The sequence below is a fragment of the Aulostomus chinensis genome, chromosome 11 (genome assembly GCF_037954235.1).
Source record: "Aulostomus chinensis isolate RoL2024-O1b breed Wild chromosome 11, RoL_Achi_v1.0, whole genome shotgun sequence".
Lineage (NCBI taxonomy): Eukaryota > Metazoa > Chordata > Actinopteri > Syngnathiformes > Aulostomidae > Aulostomus > Aulostomus chinensis.
The window spans coordinates 6,303,714-6,322,221 of NC_141330.1; the positions used below are offsets into that span (position 1 = coordinate 6,303,714).

The 18,508-nt window shown below is 40.3% G+C and overlaps 1 protein-coding gene across 3 annotated transcripts in view; it reads left to right on the top strand.

The window, feature by feature from the left end:
• LOC147253006 (mannosyl-oligosaccharide 1,2-alpha-mannosidase IC) overlaps positions 1-18,508 on the top strand; it is a 182,832-nt gene that overhangs the window by 116,029 nt on the left and 48,295 nt on the right. For all 3 annotated transcript variants that reach the window (XM_086217979.1, XM_086217980.1, XM_086217981.1), the window contains exon 4: positions 13,809-13,889. In XM_086217979.1, the coding sequence (XP_086074105.1) occupies positions 13,809-13,889 (81 nt within the window). The remainder of the gene's footprint in view (positions 1-13,808; positions 13,890-18,508) is intronic.

An 18,508-nucleotide genomic window follows, 5' to 3' on the forward strand; every position in this document is an offset into this window, starting at 1 on the left:
GTTCATGTAGCTTTTTTTTTTAACACTAATAACTATAATAATCATGAGGCAAAGTAAAACCTGATGTTTTTCCATCATGCAACAGGCATTGTCAACCTGTAACGTTCCACGATTCTGCCCTCCTATTTTCACCTCCAGCATGTCATGTTGCGCTCCGCCTCTATGGTAAAGTGACAATTTCTAAACATTGGCTTGTTAACACTGTCATTGTGTCTATATATTTACGTAAATGATATATTTATCCACCACTGCGCTAGCATGGCTGTAAACTCTTAGTCTTGCTTGTTTTTTTGTTTTTTTCCCTGCATTTATTTGGTGCGGAGATCACTTGCTGTGCACTCGTGCTCTGAAGTGTGAAGAGAAGCACAGTAGGGGCTGTGACAGTAGCGATAAAGGAGAATATTGGAGTAGCTTTCTTGAAAATGTGATGGAAAATGTCAGTGAAGTTGTGTTGTCACATCGCCACCTGAAATAACCGAGAACAAAACCACTCCTATCCACCCGAAGAGGATTCTGTCAGTTTGACAGGTCTGTATACAGCACAGAAATATCTGTATTAGCTGGAGGTGTCCATTCCTATTTAAATCTACTTTGCAGTAGGAGAAAAATAACAGCTGGAAACAAGCTCACGTGTGTTCGTATTAATACTGACAAAAATCCAGATGTGAGCGACGCGGTGGTGCAGTGGTCAGCGCTGTCACCTCACAGCAAGAAGGTTCCAGGTTTGAGTCTGAGTCTGCATGCTCTCCCTGTTCCTGTGTGGGTTCTCTCTGGTACTCCAGCTTCCTCCCACAGTCCAAAGACATCAAGAGGGGACGAGGCTGATTGATACTCTAAATTGACTGTAGGTGTGACTGTGAGTGTGAATGGTTGTCTGTCTATATGTTTTGGCCCTGTGATGGACTGGCGACCCGTCCAGGGTGAACCCCGCCTCTCTGCCGAAGGCAGCTGGGATAGCCCCCCCCCCCCCCCCCCCCCTCCCCATGACCCTTAACAGGATAAGTGATAGAAAATGGATGGAAAAAAACCAGATGTAGTTCACTTTTGTGTAGCATGAGCAGATACTCTGTTTACTCTTTCGGTTAATCTGTCCAAAGAGGATTCTGCACCTAAAGGGCGCAAGGAGAGCACAAAGTGTGTTGGCAGATTTTAACACTGAATGAACTCTTGAGGTGTGAAAGACCAGAATCACAGGAACATCCACAAATTGTTGTTAATCGCCTACAGTATGTCAGCAATTTCTCAACATTTTTGTGTCTGATTTTCTCATTTTCCCCAAATTGCTTTGTGGGCAACCTACAGAAGCTCTCAGCGGCAAGTGATGGAATCAATTTGCTGATTTATTTTAGTCTGATCCTACTTGTGCTTGTCCTGTGTTTAAGAACAGGGGAAGAAAATGACACAATAAGTTGGGGGGAAAAAAAGAAACTCATGTAAATGTGAGCCAAAATATTATTATACAAAAAATGGGTCATTTTGGTATGTTGTAAAATTTCAACGTTCCCATTCAGCAAAACAAAGTTCAAAGTGGAGTGAATATTGTCATTGATTAATATTTTTTATCAAGCACATTAGCAACTACTGAAAAATATCAGATGTGAACTTTTCTCAGGATGCTTACAAACCATCCCTGTAGAAGAACCTATTAAGAACATAATTGCCAAAGAAGACATTAACTGAATATAAAAGTTCACATAGGCTTCAGGCAAAGGAGGCTATGATCCTAAAATGTTTAGGGCAGTCAGAAATATGAGCTGATGAATTTGAACGTTGTTGAGCCAAATAATGCGTCTTTCGCCATCGCATGTAAGTCTGTTTATTGGAAGTTAACAAGTTGCTTCCCAAAGATAAGCTTGTGTTTGAAGAGGAGATAAAGTGACATCAGTTGGTAATGAGAGACCCGCAGCAATGTTGTTGTTTACCTCTGCAGAGCTGTTTCATGACCCTCAGTGTCTCCCCCCCTCGTCTGTGCTAAATGAAACCCAACTTGCTCCCAGTCATGAAGACATCTGAGTGAAAACAGTGTCATTTTTGGTGACGGGAGACGCCTCAGTGAAGACGCCGTGCCCAAGGGCTGAGGTCAAGCTGAGTTGACATTCTGTCTCAGGATGTGGAGAGCAAAGGATACTTAGTGTGTGTGGTTCATAATGATGCTATCTATCATAATGGATGTATCCTGCATATATCATTCATGCACTTTGTCCTTTAGGGCTCATTTAGCACATAAAGACAAATGCTGAGACCTGATTCAGGCTATGAAGAAGACAGATGTAGCAGGTTCACTGCATCTAGTTAACGTTCAGACATTATAAATACAGCTTGTGGTTGTGTGTGTTGTGCTAGCTGAGGTCTCGCGCATGTAGCGTGTGTACTCACATATAAGATGTTAAATGCTCATGCAAACACTTGCACCACAAACTTAACAGTGTACACAGTAAATGCTATTTATCCTGTGTTACATACATGTCTTCATGTGGTGTCGCATCGAATGATTTTAACCCACCAGATGAAAATTATCTGAAGCTAAATCTGCCACAATTAATTAAATGGCTACATTTGAGTTCCTTATTGGACACGGTTCCTTACAAATAAAGAACTGCAAAACATGAAACCAAAACCTTGCTCGTCCTTGCAAGTTGTGCTTTCATGTTTAATGATGATGATTAAACCAGTGTCTTTAATGAAAACACAGAAGATAAATTTTCTGCAGTGAATTCAGTTTTATTCAAATAAAGGCAGAGGGGCTTTGACATTATTGCTACAGAACATTGTGCAAAACTTTAAGTAAGGTCTCTGCAAAAGACATCAATTTTATTTTTTTCCCCTTTGAGGACTCTTCCATTTTGCCTGTTTTTGTTTTCTTTTCTTCTTTTGTCTACAGCCTACCATTAACTGCCAAATTGCAAGGACTTGTTGGTTTGCATACCTCGCTGTTGGCTCGTATATATGTTAATTGATTTGCTTCTCTGAACTATTTGCCCGGAAAATTCCTGCAAAAAAAGTGAGACAAACTGTTGGTGATCAATTTGCCCCTCCATCTAAATCAATCTCTCCTTTGTTTATTCCTCAAGAAAAATGCAACAAGAAAAACATTAATGCATGAAGCAAATAACAAATCAGAGGATTAACATTTTATTATGCTGTTCCCATCAGTTCTAGAGAGTAACAATGACTATTATTTGGGTTTTATGGGCCACAACTGAGCTACTTTGGTTCACTCTCATCAATCTTTCTTCCAGATGCAGGATGTGGCTGTTTCCTCCACTGAAACATGTTTTACGTTCCCGCCCATCACAAACAGAGTAAACAGACAAGGTTAGCAAGTATCTGGACAACGTGCAGTAGCTGTATGAGCCAGATATTTCCCTCAGGAATTAGTCGAGAGCAAAACAGAGTGGAAATACAGTGAATCTTGTTTTCCAAGGACCAGTCTAATGCTACTGAATTTATCTGAAGACAAGTGTAAATGTTGTTACATTTTCTTGGCCATCTGAATGTGTTACATATCAGCACGAATACAGAAGAAGATTAGTTCCTTTTTTGCAGTTTCCAGTGCCTCTGGAGCAAAGTGAAGGATGTGTCTCCATCAGCAAGGTCAAATACCGTTGGAGGTGTATGATGAGAGAGAACAACAGGCAGTTACATACAGACGACTAGAGGGAAGATGGACTGAAGCAAGGTGAATAATGATGGCTGAGTGAGAACGTAGCCAAGTCCCACAGGATGTGAGCATTATCATAGAGAACTCAGTGGGGAGCTGCTGCATCCCCCAGGAGATGCAGATACCTGTACACAGAATACTGCTGTGCATGTGTATTTGTGTGTATGACTGTACAGAGAGCATCAAACGCAGGAAACAAGCTCTGAAAATAGATGCACGAAGACAAATCTCTTCTGCTGCTGCTGCTTCAAGGGTGCAAAGATAAAGATGTGACTGAAAAGAGGATGGGATGGGGGCTGGAGTGTCATTCAGTTCATCGTCTTTAGTGGAGATGTGTATGATTACATCAAGATCAAGTGTTTCCAATTATTTACATTCAGCAGCGGTGCCCAAAATCCTGGAATTATAGCTTCAGCTGCTGCTTCAGAATTTCATGGAGTGTCATAAAGTCAAAGTAGTGGGCGATTTTGTTATCATCACTTTTATGCAAGCAAATCAATCTTTGTCAGTGGAGAAGCGTGACCTGATGGAACTAAAACATACAGTGTTGGACATCATTACTTAATATGTCAAATTAAATTTAGATTCCTATGTTAAAAAGTACTTTTGCATTATCAAAATGTGAATTGTTATGAAACATGTTCATTTTCAGTCACAAAAAGATCATTGAGAGCTTGAGGGCGTTTCCCAATTATAATCCTGTGACCTCAGAGTACAGTAATCAGCCGTAATCCTCCCATACTCCAGAGTTCCTGTTGGCAAGAGCCACGCTTTGAGACGTGATGGATGCACGGCCAGGTTAGTTGGACTGCTCCACATGTACATCACAACTAGCCAAGTTGTTAAGCTAAAAATTGTATGAGACATTAGCCTTTAGGACACACTGTTTGCATTTGTTACATCTTTTACATCAATTCTAGCATTGACATCATCCTCATACTGCATGATAGTAACGCAGGCTGTGGACCTACCAGCCCTCTCCGTCTGACACTACACACCCTGTAGAGGTAAACAGGTTCCACAGCAGCATAGCTCAGATTAGCCTGTGTGACATGAGCAATGACAAAGATCATTACCGCCATCTACAGGTACACTTTAACTCTACAAGTGATGGCAAAGTAACACAATCATTTACAAGTCAGATAATGTTGCTTGTCATTGACTGGATACATTTATGATTGAAATGACTAGATTTCAATCATAAATGTATCCAGTCAATGACAAGCAACATTATCTGACTTGTAAATGATTGGATACATTTATGATTGAAATGACTAGATTTTCATTTCTATGGAGAGCACTGCATCCTGGGTCTTGGAGTAGCCTTGGCCTTATCAGTTCCATTGTCTGTTGTTTCTAGAGTATACGGGAAGCAGCAGACTAAACTGGAAAAATATGAGTTGAGGTTTTCTCTCCAAAGGTGAAGGAGGAGGCAGCAGCAGCACTAGAGATGATGGACAGTTCAGAGTCAAGAGCACTATAGTGAACATGTAGGCTGTGCTTTCAGTTTAACACCGGCTTTATTTACTATATCACACAAGTAATTCAAGTTAAGGTTACAGTGTTAAATCTTCTTCTACAGAGCAGTGAGAGGGTGTAAAAACTTTCCCCATAGCTAAAAGAAAATCAGAGACAAAGAACTACAGTGTAGAAGTGTACGTTACAAATTACCTTGCACGGCAAAGTAAATCATACCTGATGAGATTAAAACATTTAGTGAGATTATTTTAATGACAAGAGTGGGGACAGTCGAGACAAAATGAATGTTGCTCTTTTGCTACCGATAACTATTAATGTCTAATATCTGTCAACTGAAATTTCGTTTGAAACATCAGAAACCCTTCTTTTCCATCTGAGTCAATGCGATGCATGAAGACTCCCTGCTGTTTTGCATGTTGGTGACAAATTAAAAAGAATTTTTCACTCTTGTTCAAAGAAAAAGGATCCTCAGATACAATGACAGAGTCAGTCATTTGGAATTTACTGATACATTCATGTCAAGCTTGTCATCTATTGAAAATCTTCATTAAATGTCCCTCATTCAGGGGATGCACAATCATATCAGCATGTCATCGAAAAAGACAGATTCCGTTTTCGTATATCTGATACGCGGTGTAGACAAAGGATGGATCGTGAGGTTTATTTTAAAGATATCGGTATCAGTCTGATGGCTGTTATTCTTCTTTTTTCTTTTTTCTTTTTTTTACAAAAGGAGGATGTCATATTTTCACTGTATCATCCAAAAGGACCAACTCAGTACAGGTTACGGCGATTATCACAGATAAAAATCCATTGACCTTTCCATCCTTTTTTCTCTTTTGGAAGGCTGTGCAGTGATTTATTTTTTGGGGGGAGGATGAAAATCTTTATTCTCAAAGACCAAACACACTCCAAATTGGAACCTTTAACTTTTTAAAATGAACCTCCTGTTTAACAGCTGCATTAGTTTTGATAGCATTCATGAGCATGTAAATATCCATAAACACAATTAAATGATGTCCTCATCATTTGTGAAGTCCCCTCCTTTTTTTTTTTTACTGGCGTGAAGTTAAGAGCTCCTTCCATTAGAGGACTGTCTGGCGTGCATTGCTGGTCATTAATACTCATGTCGGATCACTTTTGGATGCCGATCAAGTTTATAATTACAGTACAGCTTTAAAAAAGCAGCCACAACTTTCTGTCCTTAAAGTTGTTGGGTAGAGTGAGTAGCCTTGGGAGACTTCCGTGTGCTGCATGCTTGGCTTGTAACAGGAACTAATTGGTTCCTTTCCTGATTTCATGTTAATTAGCAACATTAAGTTAAATCTCACTCGCTCCGGTGAGCAAAGCAATGATCTGCTTCATTTTTAGCTTTCGTTCATCAGGATTTGGGGATTTTTCTTCTGTTACATCATTTTTATTTGGCACTGAAACATGTGAGTCAGTTGAAACCCGTAACACCGTGATCCAGAGATTCATCAGCCCAGTGACAATGATGCCACTTCAGTCGCAGGAAATCTTTAAATTAGCAACTGAGGAAGACACACTACTGGGCAGCAGTCTGGCAAGCTCCTTGGCACATGCACAGCAGCACAGCGGTTACGCCAATCGGGATCACGTCCCAGGCAAATCTGGGCAGAGTATGACAAGAATCTTTGCCATGTTTATTGGAATATTGGACAAAAGAGAATCCAACATGAAACACTGTCAGTGACATTGCATGACGCTGTTGAAGCAGAACACCTACAAGGTATGGCAGTAGCACACAGCGAGTCATTATACTCCATATTTACTAGTCTTTTTCTGCTTTTGCTCCTCCTGGCCAACAATTCATTAAGCAGAACAATTAAAATGCTAATTACAGCCACCAAGGTCGCTATGTGTTCACCGGCATCTGTTTGTCTGTTTGGATGTTAGCAAGTTGCGCAAGAGCTACTGTAACATTTCCAATGAGACTTGGTTAAAGGGTGGGATATGGGCCATGGAGGAAGCCATTACATTTGGGAGCACATCCAAACCACGAGGCAGAATCAGAAGTTATTTTTGGCTGATCGTCACGTACTCGGCAGAATTTTCAGAGGCTAGAGTGGTTGAGAAATTCATTTAACCAGGTAAACCTCTTGCGAGGGAGAAAGTGCAGAAGTGTTAGAATTTTCTTGCGCTTCTGGTCACTCAGTCACTGTCCCAGGATAGAAAATGCTTTGTCATCTAACACTCTGCCAATAGTCATCAATATGAAAACATGCTGCCTGCATGCATGCAGGGATGACAGCGATGCCAGTAAAAAGCAGTGAAGGAAAAGCTCAGCACAGGATTTGACAGGAAGCTGACAAGGAGATTTTACACTTGGAAGTATGCAAGCTGCAGTTGTATAAAAACGTATTCTTAGAAGACGTTGATATGTGAAATATGGTGTCAAATCCCTCCATAAAGTGGGAAGTCATTATTTCATGCCAATGCTTTGAATTAATTTCAAATGTTTGCATTTGTTTCTTAGATATTATCATTCTTAATGAAGAGAAACAATGGACTACATGTGATTGTCCAAGTGATCTCCATCTTTTGTTTGAGATGCCATAAACAGGACGTGGCATGGGAGATGTATGGACTACAGTCGAATCCAGCACTGTGTACCCGGGTAGTTATAGTACACCTCAGCTTATTTTACCTTGGCATTGACGAAGTGTTTTTTTGTACTCTGAAGGTACAAACAAACTCAGCCTGTCATGCTGGTTTGTTAAGCCACCATACCTTTTCAGTAGTCATCCTTCATAAAGTCTTCTCAGTCACCTTCACTGTAGAACACTGAGTCATAAAAGAAGAGGGGGAAACTGGAGGTACACGGTGGTGGTGGTGGTTGGAGCTCCTTTGTGTTCCGTGCTGCCTCCTAATTAAGTCCTCAGCTTGCGCCCTGTGTAGAGGGACAACGGAAAAAAAACAAACAGATGCAATTCACTGTACCTCGCTTGTTTGTGGCGCTTGCGAGAGAGCAGTTATGCCTGCTGCACCGTGCTTTAATGCGCCCTGAGGAGCTGCAAGGGTTATTTTTAACTCTTTGCTGATTTAGTTATTTACAGTAGTCGACTTTTGTTTAAACAGTTAAAGTTGTTTTGTTTTTTTTTAACAGCAAGAGCAACCTTTTCACTACAATGAACATCTATGTCTCATGAGGCTGGGATGATACACTTATCTTTTGATTCCATTCACTTGCAATACTTGGATATGATGGAATTCTTCGTATAATCCCATTATAAATGTAAAAAATGTAACATGCAATTGTGTTGCGTATTTCACCAAAATTAAACTTGCCCTTAAAAAATTGTGGGCCTTTAAATTAATGAACCTCACATATGAACTTGGCTGCATATGAAATTGGCAAATAAAACGGAAAATATCTTTTAAAGGGCTTTAAACTGTTGTAGATCTGCTAGATAGTGCTAAACAGTATGTCATTTATTGTGCAAATAAGCCCTTTTCTAATTAGCAGAGATTAATATGAAGTAACAAAATAATTGCCTTATTTTTGTCTGGATACTGCAATTAAAAAAAAACAACGAGAATAAGAAAACAGATTTAGCAGTACTCACAACTTCCTGTGTACTTGCCAAATTATGAGGGCAATGTACATCAACTCATGCAAAGTGTAATACAGAAATACTGTTAATGAGGATTACTCAGTCCATTTTTCACTGAATCTGTTTGAGGGAGGGGATTTATTCAATGGTCGTTTTTGTGGGATCTCGTTTGTTGTATATGAATTATAGTAGTCAATTTCTCATTGAATGACAACTTTATGATTGACGTTGACATTTTCCATAAATGTCTTCGATCTGCTTCTTATGGATTTAGTTTTCTTGCTCTCAGATGGATAGAAATCAATTAAATTAATCAGGAAATCCCAAATGAAACTTTACATTTTACGGCGTCTCATATTTTGTCATATTTTCTAGAGGGTCACGTTATAATCCCCCCGCTTCAGCTCCGATGTGTTTATCCAATCCAACAGCATCCAGTCAAGCCGCTTGAAAAAGATTTGTTATTTTTTGTTTTCATCAGAGGCCGACCTTGGATCAAAATAATAATACATTTTTATTTATAGGCGCATCTAAAGGCACTCATGGATGCCTTAAAAAAAACATTAAATCAGTAGCGCGCTGTAGCAAACAATCAACAATGTATGAACAGTTTTTCATCTGTAAACAGAAGAAATAGGATAAGTTCAAATAATAAATAAATTTGCAAGGTTAAGAACAAACAGAACAGGCAAGTTAGAAGGGATGTGATTTGAGTTGGGATTTAAAGGTAGACAGAGGGTCAATGTGGCAGACATCTTGTGGGAGAGGATCAGAGTTGAGTTGCAACATGGCTGAAGGCTCTGCACCTCAGGGTAGTCAAATGGACTGGAGGTCCATGAGCCTGAAGGAGACATGGTTGTACAGATGTGAAGACAGAGGTGGGCAAAAGAATAATTTCATGTCATGTTTGTAAAACGATTTTGCAGGGTAATGAAAATCACAAACTGATCAAGAATAGGATCACATAAGCCATTTTTGTTATTGGCTCTCTCATTAGTAACATCGTTCCTAGCCACCGAATTTGGTACGCTTTTATTTTCATTAGGGATTACATTTGGATTAATGCACATTTGTTCATGAAATTAAGAAAATATCCTGTCCAGTCTGCCTTAAAGGTTGGTCCACCTTAAAATAATGAGCAAGGGGCAGGGATTCTCACCAGCTAAATGAGCAGCTTGGCTTTTGAGGTGTGTAAATATTAATTCACCAACTAAAGGTGCTCAGGTGCTGGATAATGAAGGATACTGAATTTAACAATGAAGAAAGACACGACCTATTTATGAGTGATTTGGAGAAACTGTTGCGTAAAATGTCACTGAGAGTGAACCAGTGCCACCGTGACCCTGATGTGTGGCCATCTAACCCCACCAGATGTTATCATGCTTCACCGTCTCCAGCTCAGGAAGCCTTCGCAGTTTTCTTTATAATCTTCTCTCCTCATATCGCACTTATGATGTGGAGATTGAATCAATTTATGTCAGCATGAGTTTAACTTGTATTGTTTACTGTGTGTTCTCAGAGCCCCAGGGTTTGATTTTTAGCTGATCTAATAGATGAAAATCGGAACAGCGGCCCCATTTGAGCTGAAAGGAATGCGTAGTTTTCCCTAAAAAAAAAAAATGCATCAGATTCAAATGCAAAAATCAACAAAACCCATTTTATTACAAATTACTCCTGCAGGCTTGTTTTATATCCAAATGCGGGATCTTCAAATATTACAGCTGTATGCTTGCTGAGTGATTTAATGGGTAAATGTCGGGAAAGCGAAACCTTTGTCAGCATTACTTGTCCTTCCTCACTGTATCTCATGCCTGTGTGACTGAGTGCCACTATCACTGGTGATAAATAGACACTCCATTCCTAATCGCTGCCATTACTGAACAGGCCACTCATTCGCCTGTTGGCAAGACAGCTCAGCCGGGCCCGGCTGCCAGAGGCGTCGGTGCTTTGTCTCAGGAAATGTCAGGTCCTCTGATTTCAGCGGTGCTTCCAGCCCCGTGGTTGTACTGGCACGTCTGCTGTTATTATCCGATTCATATAATTACATGACGCATGACAAGAACAAGGCATGTTAAAGGAACAATTTGACAGTTGGAAATATTCTTACTCTCACACAGGCACTGGGAGATTAAAGTGATACTTCATAAAAGTTTCATCATTTGCATATCAAGTTATTGCCATAAATGAATGAATTCAGAACTTAGAAAACTCTAGCTCCGAGCTTGCTCCGAGCTCATAGAAATCAAAGATTAATTAACAGCTAAACTATCCCAAAAATAAATTTACAAACATTTAGAAATATTTTCAAGAATAATATAAATGTTTTCTTTATCCAGTCATATTCTCAATATCCCACAAACACTTTGATTTGAGGTAACTAAAATAGCTCCGGGCTACGTTCTATTGCATGAGCTGTTATTAGCGATGCAAAGCTAACCAGCATCTGTGCGCAGGTTCATACTTTCAGTACAGTTATGAGAGCTTGTGTTGAAATTGGATTCTTACGGATCCGTCTAACATGTAGAATAAGGAACGTATTTGATGAATTTATCGATGGGTTCATTCAGCGCCTGTTTCATACTCATCCTCTGACTGAAGGCACCATTTTCATGTTTGGTGGCTGGAATTTGTGTGAGATGAACAAAACTTGTCAGGGGCTCATCTCGCTGAGAGATTGACCCTAATCATTTAAAAAAATTGAAACAAGGAAAGTTACACACTGCAATATATTTGGTTGAGTTTTAAAATGCTTTTTCATATCTGTGTCATTTGTTTTTCATTATATTTGTGTTTGTGCCTCATACTCCTGTGTTTTTAATACAATTCAAGTTGCCATTATGCTTACAAACAAGCTAATTTGATTTATAGGTCTTCAAGGAAATCCATGCAGTGAAACAGCTGCCGGTTTGAATCAAGAATGGGAAATACATATAAATGTGAGCCTGGTCTGGCCTGCGTTTTCATTTTCCATTTCCCACTCCTTCAGAAATTGAATTTGACACCCCTGATCTACGTCTTAAATGAACATGACAAAAATTACTTAAAGTGTAATGATACAAAATGGGATTAGCTAAATATTTTTTAAGAAATTGTCTGTATGAAGATAAATGATATCATTGAACAGATGCCAGTGATTCCCCATCTCTGTGCTATTCCTCAGAGTAGAGCTAATTGCCCTCTCTGGTACCCAATTACAGTTTCCTTATCATCCACACTTGAGATAGCAATTTCCCTCTCAATGGGTTTGTCAATGAGTAGCAGTCTGCTTCAACCTTCATCTGGCATTGTAGGCCGCAATTCAGGTGACCTACAGTACAGACACAGGTGGTACTGCTTGTTTTATGTTCAGTCAGAAAAGGCTGTTGACCAAATACATCTCAAGTTGGAAAACTAAATGGCAGCATGGCGTAATTGAGAATAATGTGGTTTAAGCTCCTCGGAAGCACAGTAAATATAGTTTTAATTAGACGTGAAACCTATCGACGGCGAATTGAAACGACGTGATTGTTCAAACGAATTTGAATATTTTAATGGAAGCCTCAAACTGATTCATGTTTTTTGGAAGGAATATAAGGAAATATTACACGGACTCATCAGTTGCAGAACATTCCTTAGAGTATCCAATTAAATATCTAAGTGACAATAAAAAAAGGAGACGCAACAAACGCTCTAAAAGTGCAGCAAAGGAGCAAAAGGGGGTTTTGATAAGATATCTACTTGAGCCATTTAATTGTACTCTCCATTAAGCAATACTGCTGTGTAGGTGTAAGAGACTCTCAGACAAAAGAGGAAACAAAACACTGGGGAGCACGATTATATGACTTTGACTTTCTGGCCCGACTTTTGGAGACTGGCCCGCTGTAGCAGCTGATTTCTTTGGAGAGGGAGATTTCCATTACAGTATGCTTACAAAGATAGAATAGGGGGCATGGGAGACTGCCTCATAAGTACAAGTTCACTGGTCTTATTCCCACAGCGGCAGCCAGACAACCTGCTTCTGCTGGAGAAAGATACTGAATCCCTCCACTTTTAGATCCAGAAGTCACTCATGTAAAACAAACCCGGAGTGTAAAACCAGGGCAATTATAAGTGACTTACTGGGGTGATAGGGGTCTGTGCGTCCTTCCACCTGGTGAAACCATATCGTACATTGAATGCTTGGAACCGCACTTGGTTCTTTTAAGGGCACCGATTCACTGATCGAGTTATCCATTTCAGTACTTTAGAAAAGTTACACAGAAAAGTACACATTAGAGCCCCCTGCCCTAAAGGGTTGGTTGTGACCGACATGAGAAGTTAGAGTCTATCAAATGTGTATGTTGTCAAAGTGGCTGGTTTACTAATTCAAGACAACAAAATGTGTATATAAAGCAAAGCGGATGAGGAACGCCGTCATGCAAAAATTTTAAAAGAGAAAACAAAATCATTTGAAGTTACGGCCCGACCTCCGCCACAGCCAAGGCGGAGTCGGTGAAACAATAAAACACTCACAAAACTCTAAATCGACAAAGAGCCGAGCCTATTGCAGTGGCTGGTTCTGTAGTTCTCCTCATTACCTTGAAGAGGCGGTTTGCCTTGCAGCAGTCTCCCATGGACCATCTTAATGCTGGAAAAAGAGATGGTTGGTTGCTTTATGTAACAGAAGTTAGACAAAACTGTGTTGGGTGATCTTAGAAAAGTATTTTCTCTTCACCTGGGCTTTGAAGCTCTGATGGTCAAAACTATATTAGCTGTTTTAGAAACTTCACTTAATGATTGAGCACATAAACAAATAGACATTTTAATGGCTTCTGTCCTTCTCTGGCATTCTTTGTCTACATATATGTCCTCGTTTGTTTTTGCAGTTGTATGCAATGTTCTAATTGAATAGAGTTTCTCCACAGGTTTTAATAAAGAAGTTAATTTACCGTCACATGACTGTGCAGCATTTTTTCCTCTCAGCACTGTAGTTTGATTTCTCACGTGGGAAATAAAACGTATTCATGAAGACTAGAGGAGGTTATTAAATGACTCAGTATTCTGCTTCTCCAGTGACTGTGGCCTGAGCACAGTGTGACATTTGACGATGTGATCTCTTTCTCTTGGTTCAACAGAACGGCGAAGCTTCACTCTTTGAGGTGAACATCCGTTACGTTGGCGGCTTGCTGTCGGCGTACTACCTGACAGGAGAGGAGGTAAGATTTATAGATATGTGTTGTCCCTCTTCTCTGCCGCTTCTTCCTTTTATTCCTAACCAGCCCTGCAGTTGGAATGATGAACAGACTCACGCTGAGTGGGACTGCATTTGTGTAGAGTGTGTGTGTGTGTGTGTGTGTGTGTGTGTGTGTGTGTGTGTGTGTGTGGGAGTGAACCATTGTGTCACCGCAGTGCCCACATAAGATGATTGTGTTAGCATTTTAAAAACATTTTCATGTTTCTCTACTGGAGGTTTTGGAGGATTTTCCATCTAGATGATATAGTTTTCTCCTTATTGCCCTACACATGCTCGTTCACTCCAGTTGATGGAAAGAGCCGTCTTAAATTAATACCGCATGCGTATGTGGAACAGATCAGCAAAAAAAAAATCAAACGGAAATACATCTTGAAACTGTAGTATCCTATCTGAGTTTTTCTAGTACATACTGGACAATACTAGAAAATGTACGGCTTGTGTAGTGTGGGCTGGATTTAATAGCCTTATCACACTAACAGTGCCACATTTCTGTACGTTTGGACTTTTAGAGAGTTTGTGTATTCGTGTTAGTGGCTCCATCTCTGAGTTTTTTTTTTTAAATGACATTGTTTAGCCTTCACCATGCATCACTTCAAATCTTCTCCTTTCCTATTGCAAAGTGTTCGTGCGGCGGTGTTCAGCGAGAAGCCGGCTCGGAGCCAAGCCGTCCTTCGCCTACATTAAGAGGCAATCAAACTGAGCAGCTTTGCTTTAAGAATGAGCACATTTGTGTCTCTAAAACAAGACGTTTTTGCTCCTGTGAGGATGTATAAAGGTGTACAGCTTCCAGATGTGACACTGTGAAACTTTAGCATGGTCTCGCTACGTATGAGAACTGTGTAGACAGCCGACACAAATGGTTGAGTTCATTATCAGTATATTGTGAAGTCTCTGGAGGTCAGTGTGTCACCGTAATGAGCATCTGCCTGTAGGAGCCTCCAGGAGAGTCCGTGCACTGTTGCTGTAGTGTTTGGAACCAGTTACAGAGGCTGAAATCTCTTGCCGAAGCAGAATTAATGGAGAGAGGGTCCAGTCACATATGAACTCTCAAGTTTTTTTTTAATGGACATTGATTTGCAGGCCAAGTGAGTTCGTAAGTAAAGGAAAGAAAAAAAAGAATGTCCTCCTCAGCTGAAGCAGTGAAATATGAAGACGTTTCTGCAGCAGAATATATTGTTGAATCCATTATTACACATTGGTGTGCCATTAAGGTCATGCAGAAAATATTCTATTTTGTGCTGCCGGGTGTAGAAATCCCTATATATAGCATTGATAATGACAGTGTGAGAGTGAGCGAGCGCTCAAAGAGGTAATAGAGACTCAATGAAGTTTGCTTTTATCTTGTCGTGTCACACAAGGACAGTAATGCAAACTAGTTTTTTTTTTTTAAATCCACCGCTTTATTTGAGTTTGTATTGTTTTTCTCACTTCTCTAAAAACTTTTTCATCTACTTTGTCCTCTTACATTCTTACCACGAAGAAATCAACTGAGTAGGATCTGTGAGCTACAGTGTGTCGTCTTTGTCCATAGATAGAGCAAACAGTCAGTTTTGTCCATCACTTTGATCATTTAATCCGCCTCCCCTTGATTCCCTACCGAGGGTCACACGGGTCTCTACTTTACTATCTGAGTGAGAAAACAGACCGGTTGAACATGAAATCAACAGGGCGGGAGAGTCTGTCTGTGCACAACTCTCCTAATATTCCAGTTACAAAAAAAAAAGTTAGAAAATAACTCAGCAACTTCTCTCATACAGTTGGAATATTTATTTCCAAACACTGAGTCATTTTCAAGGATGAGAGGTCTGACAGTCTTAGGATATTGGATGTGTGGTTAGTGATATGAGAGCTGCCTCGATACTGAAATCAATGATGTCTTGCACCAGCAACATGAGGATCACAACCCAGAAAATCAGAAAACAGGCAGAAACCAAGTGTAGCACATTAAACAGTTTGCGTGTCTGTTTATTGACTGACCTGAGCGCCTTGCAGCCTCAGCTAATTGCTAATGCTAATTACCATAGCCTATAAGTTTTTAAACATGCAGCAGTTTGTAATCAGTCAGGATGTCTGACAACATCAGGAAAGCATATTGCCAGGTATTATTTATGGTAACACACATTGTCACTGTTGTAAACAAGTATACTAATAATGCTTAGCTTTAGTAAATGTTTTTGTTTTTTTTTACTATTATGAGTTTGATCAGTGTGAATTTGGCATCTGCTTCCGCTGTAAATGATAAAACAATTGCAATATGTACTTCATCAGTAGCAAAAACATATTTGATTGAATGTTCAGTAGTTTTACTTCACTGCATTAACTGCTCATTATGAGGCGCAGTTGCGTTAACGAACGGTGCTGCCTCCAGGGCTCATAAACATTGTTTCTTTGATAATAACACCACAAATGACATGCAAACAGCCAATCATTTACCAGCTGTGTTGTTCACTTGTGCCGTCAACGTGACACGGCAACAGCAACAGTGTTCAGTGGCGAAAGAGTGCAGATGGTGAGGATAAAAAAGGACACGTGGGATCACCTCTGCAGAGCCTTTTTATCATCATCCTGACTGATGTCGGTCTGAGCAGTACTGCTCTCCGATGATGAATAAATTCAGGAATAACCAATATCGACTGAAATATATTTTTACTTTTCAGTTCCTATATCACCCAGCTTTGTGACTTTTTTGCAGGATGCAGTTTGCCTGAATGTTTAGGGTGGAGCTGTAGCTACACCTGGCCATTAATAACCTCTTGTTGTTTTGTCACTGTGAGTGTGTGTGTGTGTGTGTGTGTGTGTGTGTGTGTACTGTTGATGTGTTTTCTTGCGGTCCCAGAAGGATCATGGTCAGTCTTTATAGAAGAAGTCCCCAGGAAACGTATTGTTCGAATGGTTCTCGTTGATGCCGCCGTCCTTTCATCATTCACTATCGCTCGCTCCTGGCGGGGCAAACGGCTCCGCCACAAACAGCCATCACCATAGCTGTTTGATGTATGTGTTGTGTTGCAGTGTAACTACCTACATGGCTCACTGTGTCGATTTGTCTATATCTTAGGGCTTATTTCAATTATTTATTTCTCTATGATAAATCTGCCTGTTTTGTTTAGAGAATAATGGGAAAAAAAATGTCACCTTTGATTTCCCAGAGCCTAAAGGTGATTACTCTGTCACGACTGCAGCGGTTCAGGACTTTCTCTATGGAGAGTACACCAATTTCCAGCCGGTTCAGTAATTATACTTAAACATAAAATAAATCAACTCTGTAGCTTTTTGAGAGCTTTTAGCCATAACGACTGTTACATGTGGCCAGCAGATATTCCTGTTATTCCCATAAACAGGTTGAATAGGCGACACACAACACTCTCGCTCTTATGCACTGATTTATTGATCTATAAATTTTCATTGTTCAATTTCGGTGGTAAAGTAACTGAGGGTAGTTTCTCTCTGCTTGAATAGCCACCACAACTGTGTCCTCTAAAAAAAAAAAAAAGACAGTGGCTCCAGTGATGGAGTTTAAAGGCCTGTGGTTACGATGGATGGCGTCCAGGTGTGATGCTGTGAAACTTTATGAGTGTGACGCGTGGCCTTGCCAAAAAAGAAACTACGACCGATCAGTAGACCTTGGCTGCAAATAACGGGTTTGAAAATTGTCTGTGACAGCCACACATCACAAGTGTTCCAGTTCACTATCGGTGGATTATGAAGTCACTGGAGGTCAGTGTGTCCCGTCATTAGCATCTGCCTGTTTTCACGGTTTCTCCTATTAAAGGCTGAAAATATCGTCCTCTTTATTGGATGTGTGTTTACGACATACTTCAGTGTGAAGCTTATCTTCAACTCGCTTGTTTTGTCTGAGAAACAAACCAAAATCCCCAAACATCCACTGCTAATTGTGTGTACTTGTCGTATGTGCATGAGCATGTGTGTTTGAGGTTCCTGTACATATTTTATGTGCCTGTTTCTTCACCCCCATTTAAGAACATTCATGTTTTAAATAAACCTGACCTTAATTTCCTCATTGCCTCTTCGCACAGCATGCCTATGTGCTGTCACGGTGTGTTTTTCATTCATCTGTGTCCATTTACATGCATATAAATGTCTGTGGCGGTTAGACCTTGTTGTCTCATCCCAGAGTGAACAGTGAAGGGAAAAAAGGGTGGAAAGGAAATGAATGCAATCAGCCTTGTGTGAAAATTGCCTGTGGGCTGAGCTAAAGCAGCAGGGAGAGAGGGAGGCAGCAGCCGGCGGAGGAGAAGAAAGACGTGTGTTCCTATGCTCATCAGCGAGAGGAAAGATGAGAGGAAGAGGGGATCAGGAGAGGTGAAGAAGAGCGAAGTGTGCTGCTGATCAGCATGTGTGAGTGCTGGAGAAGATTATACATGGAAGAGTTGAGAGGAGGGGGCGGGACTATAGAAAGTTTTGGAAAGTTGAAGAAAGAGAAATGTTTGTAGGTAAAGGAAAATGCCTCAAGCAGCATGCTGAGGATGGTGTTTACTCATACGGCATCATTTATAACAAGCATGCACACCATTGTGGAGGCCTCTCATGTGACTGTTTCTGTAAAAATACAAATCGCTCTTG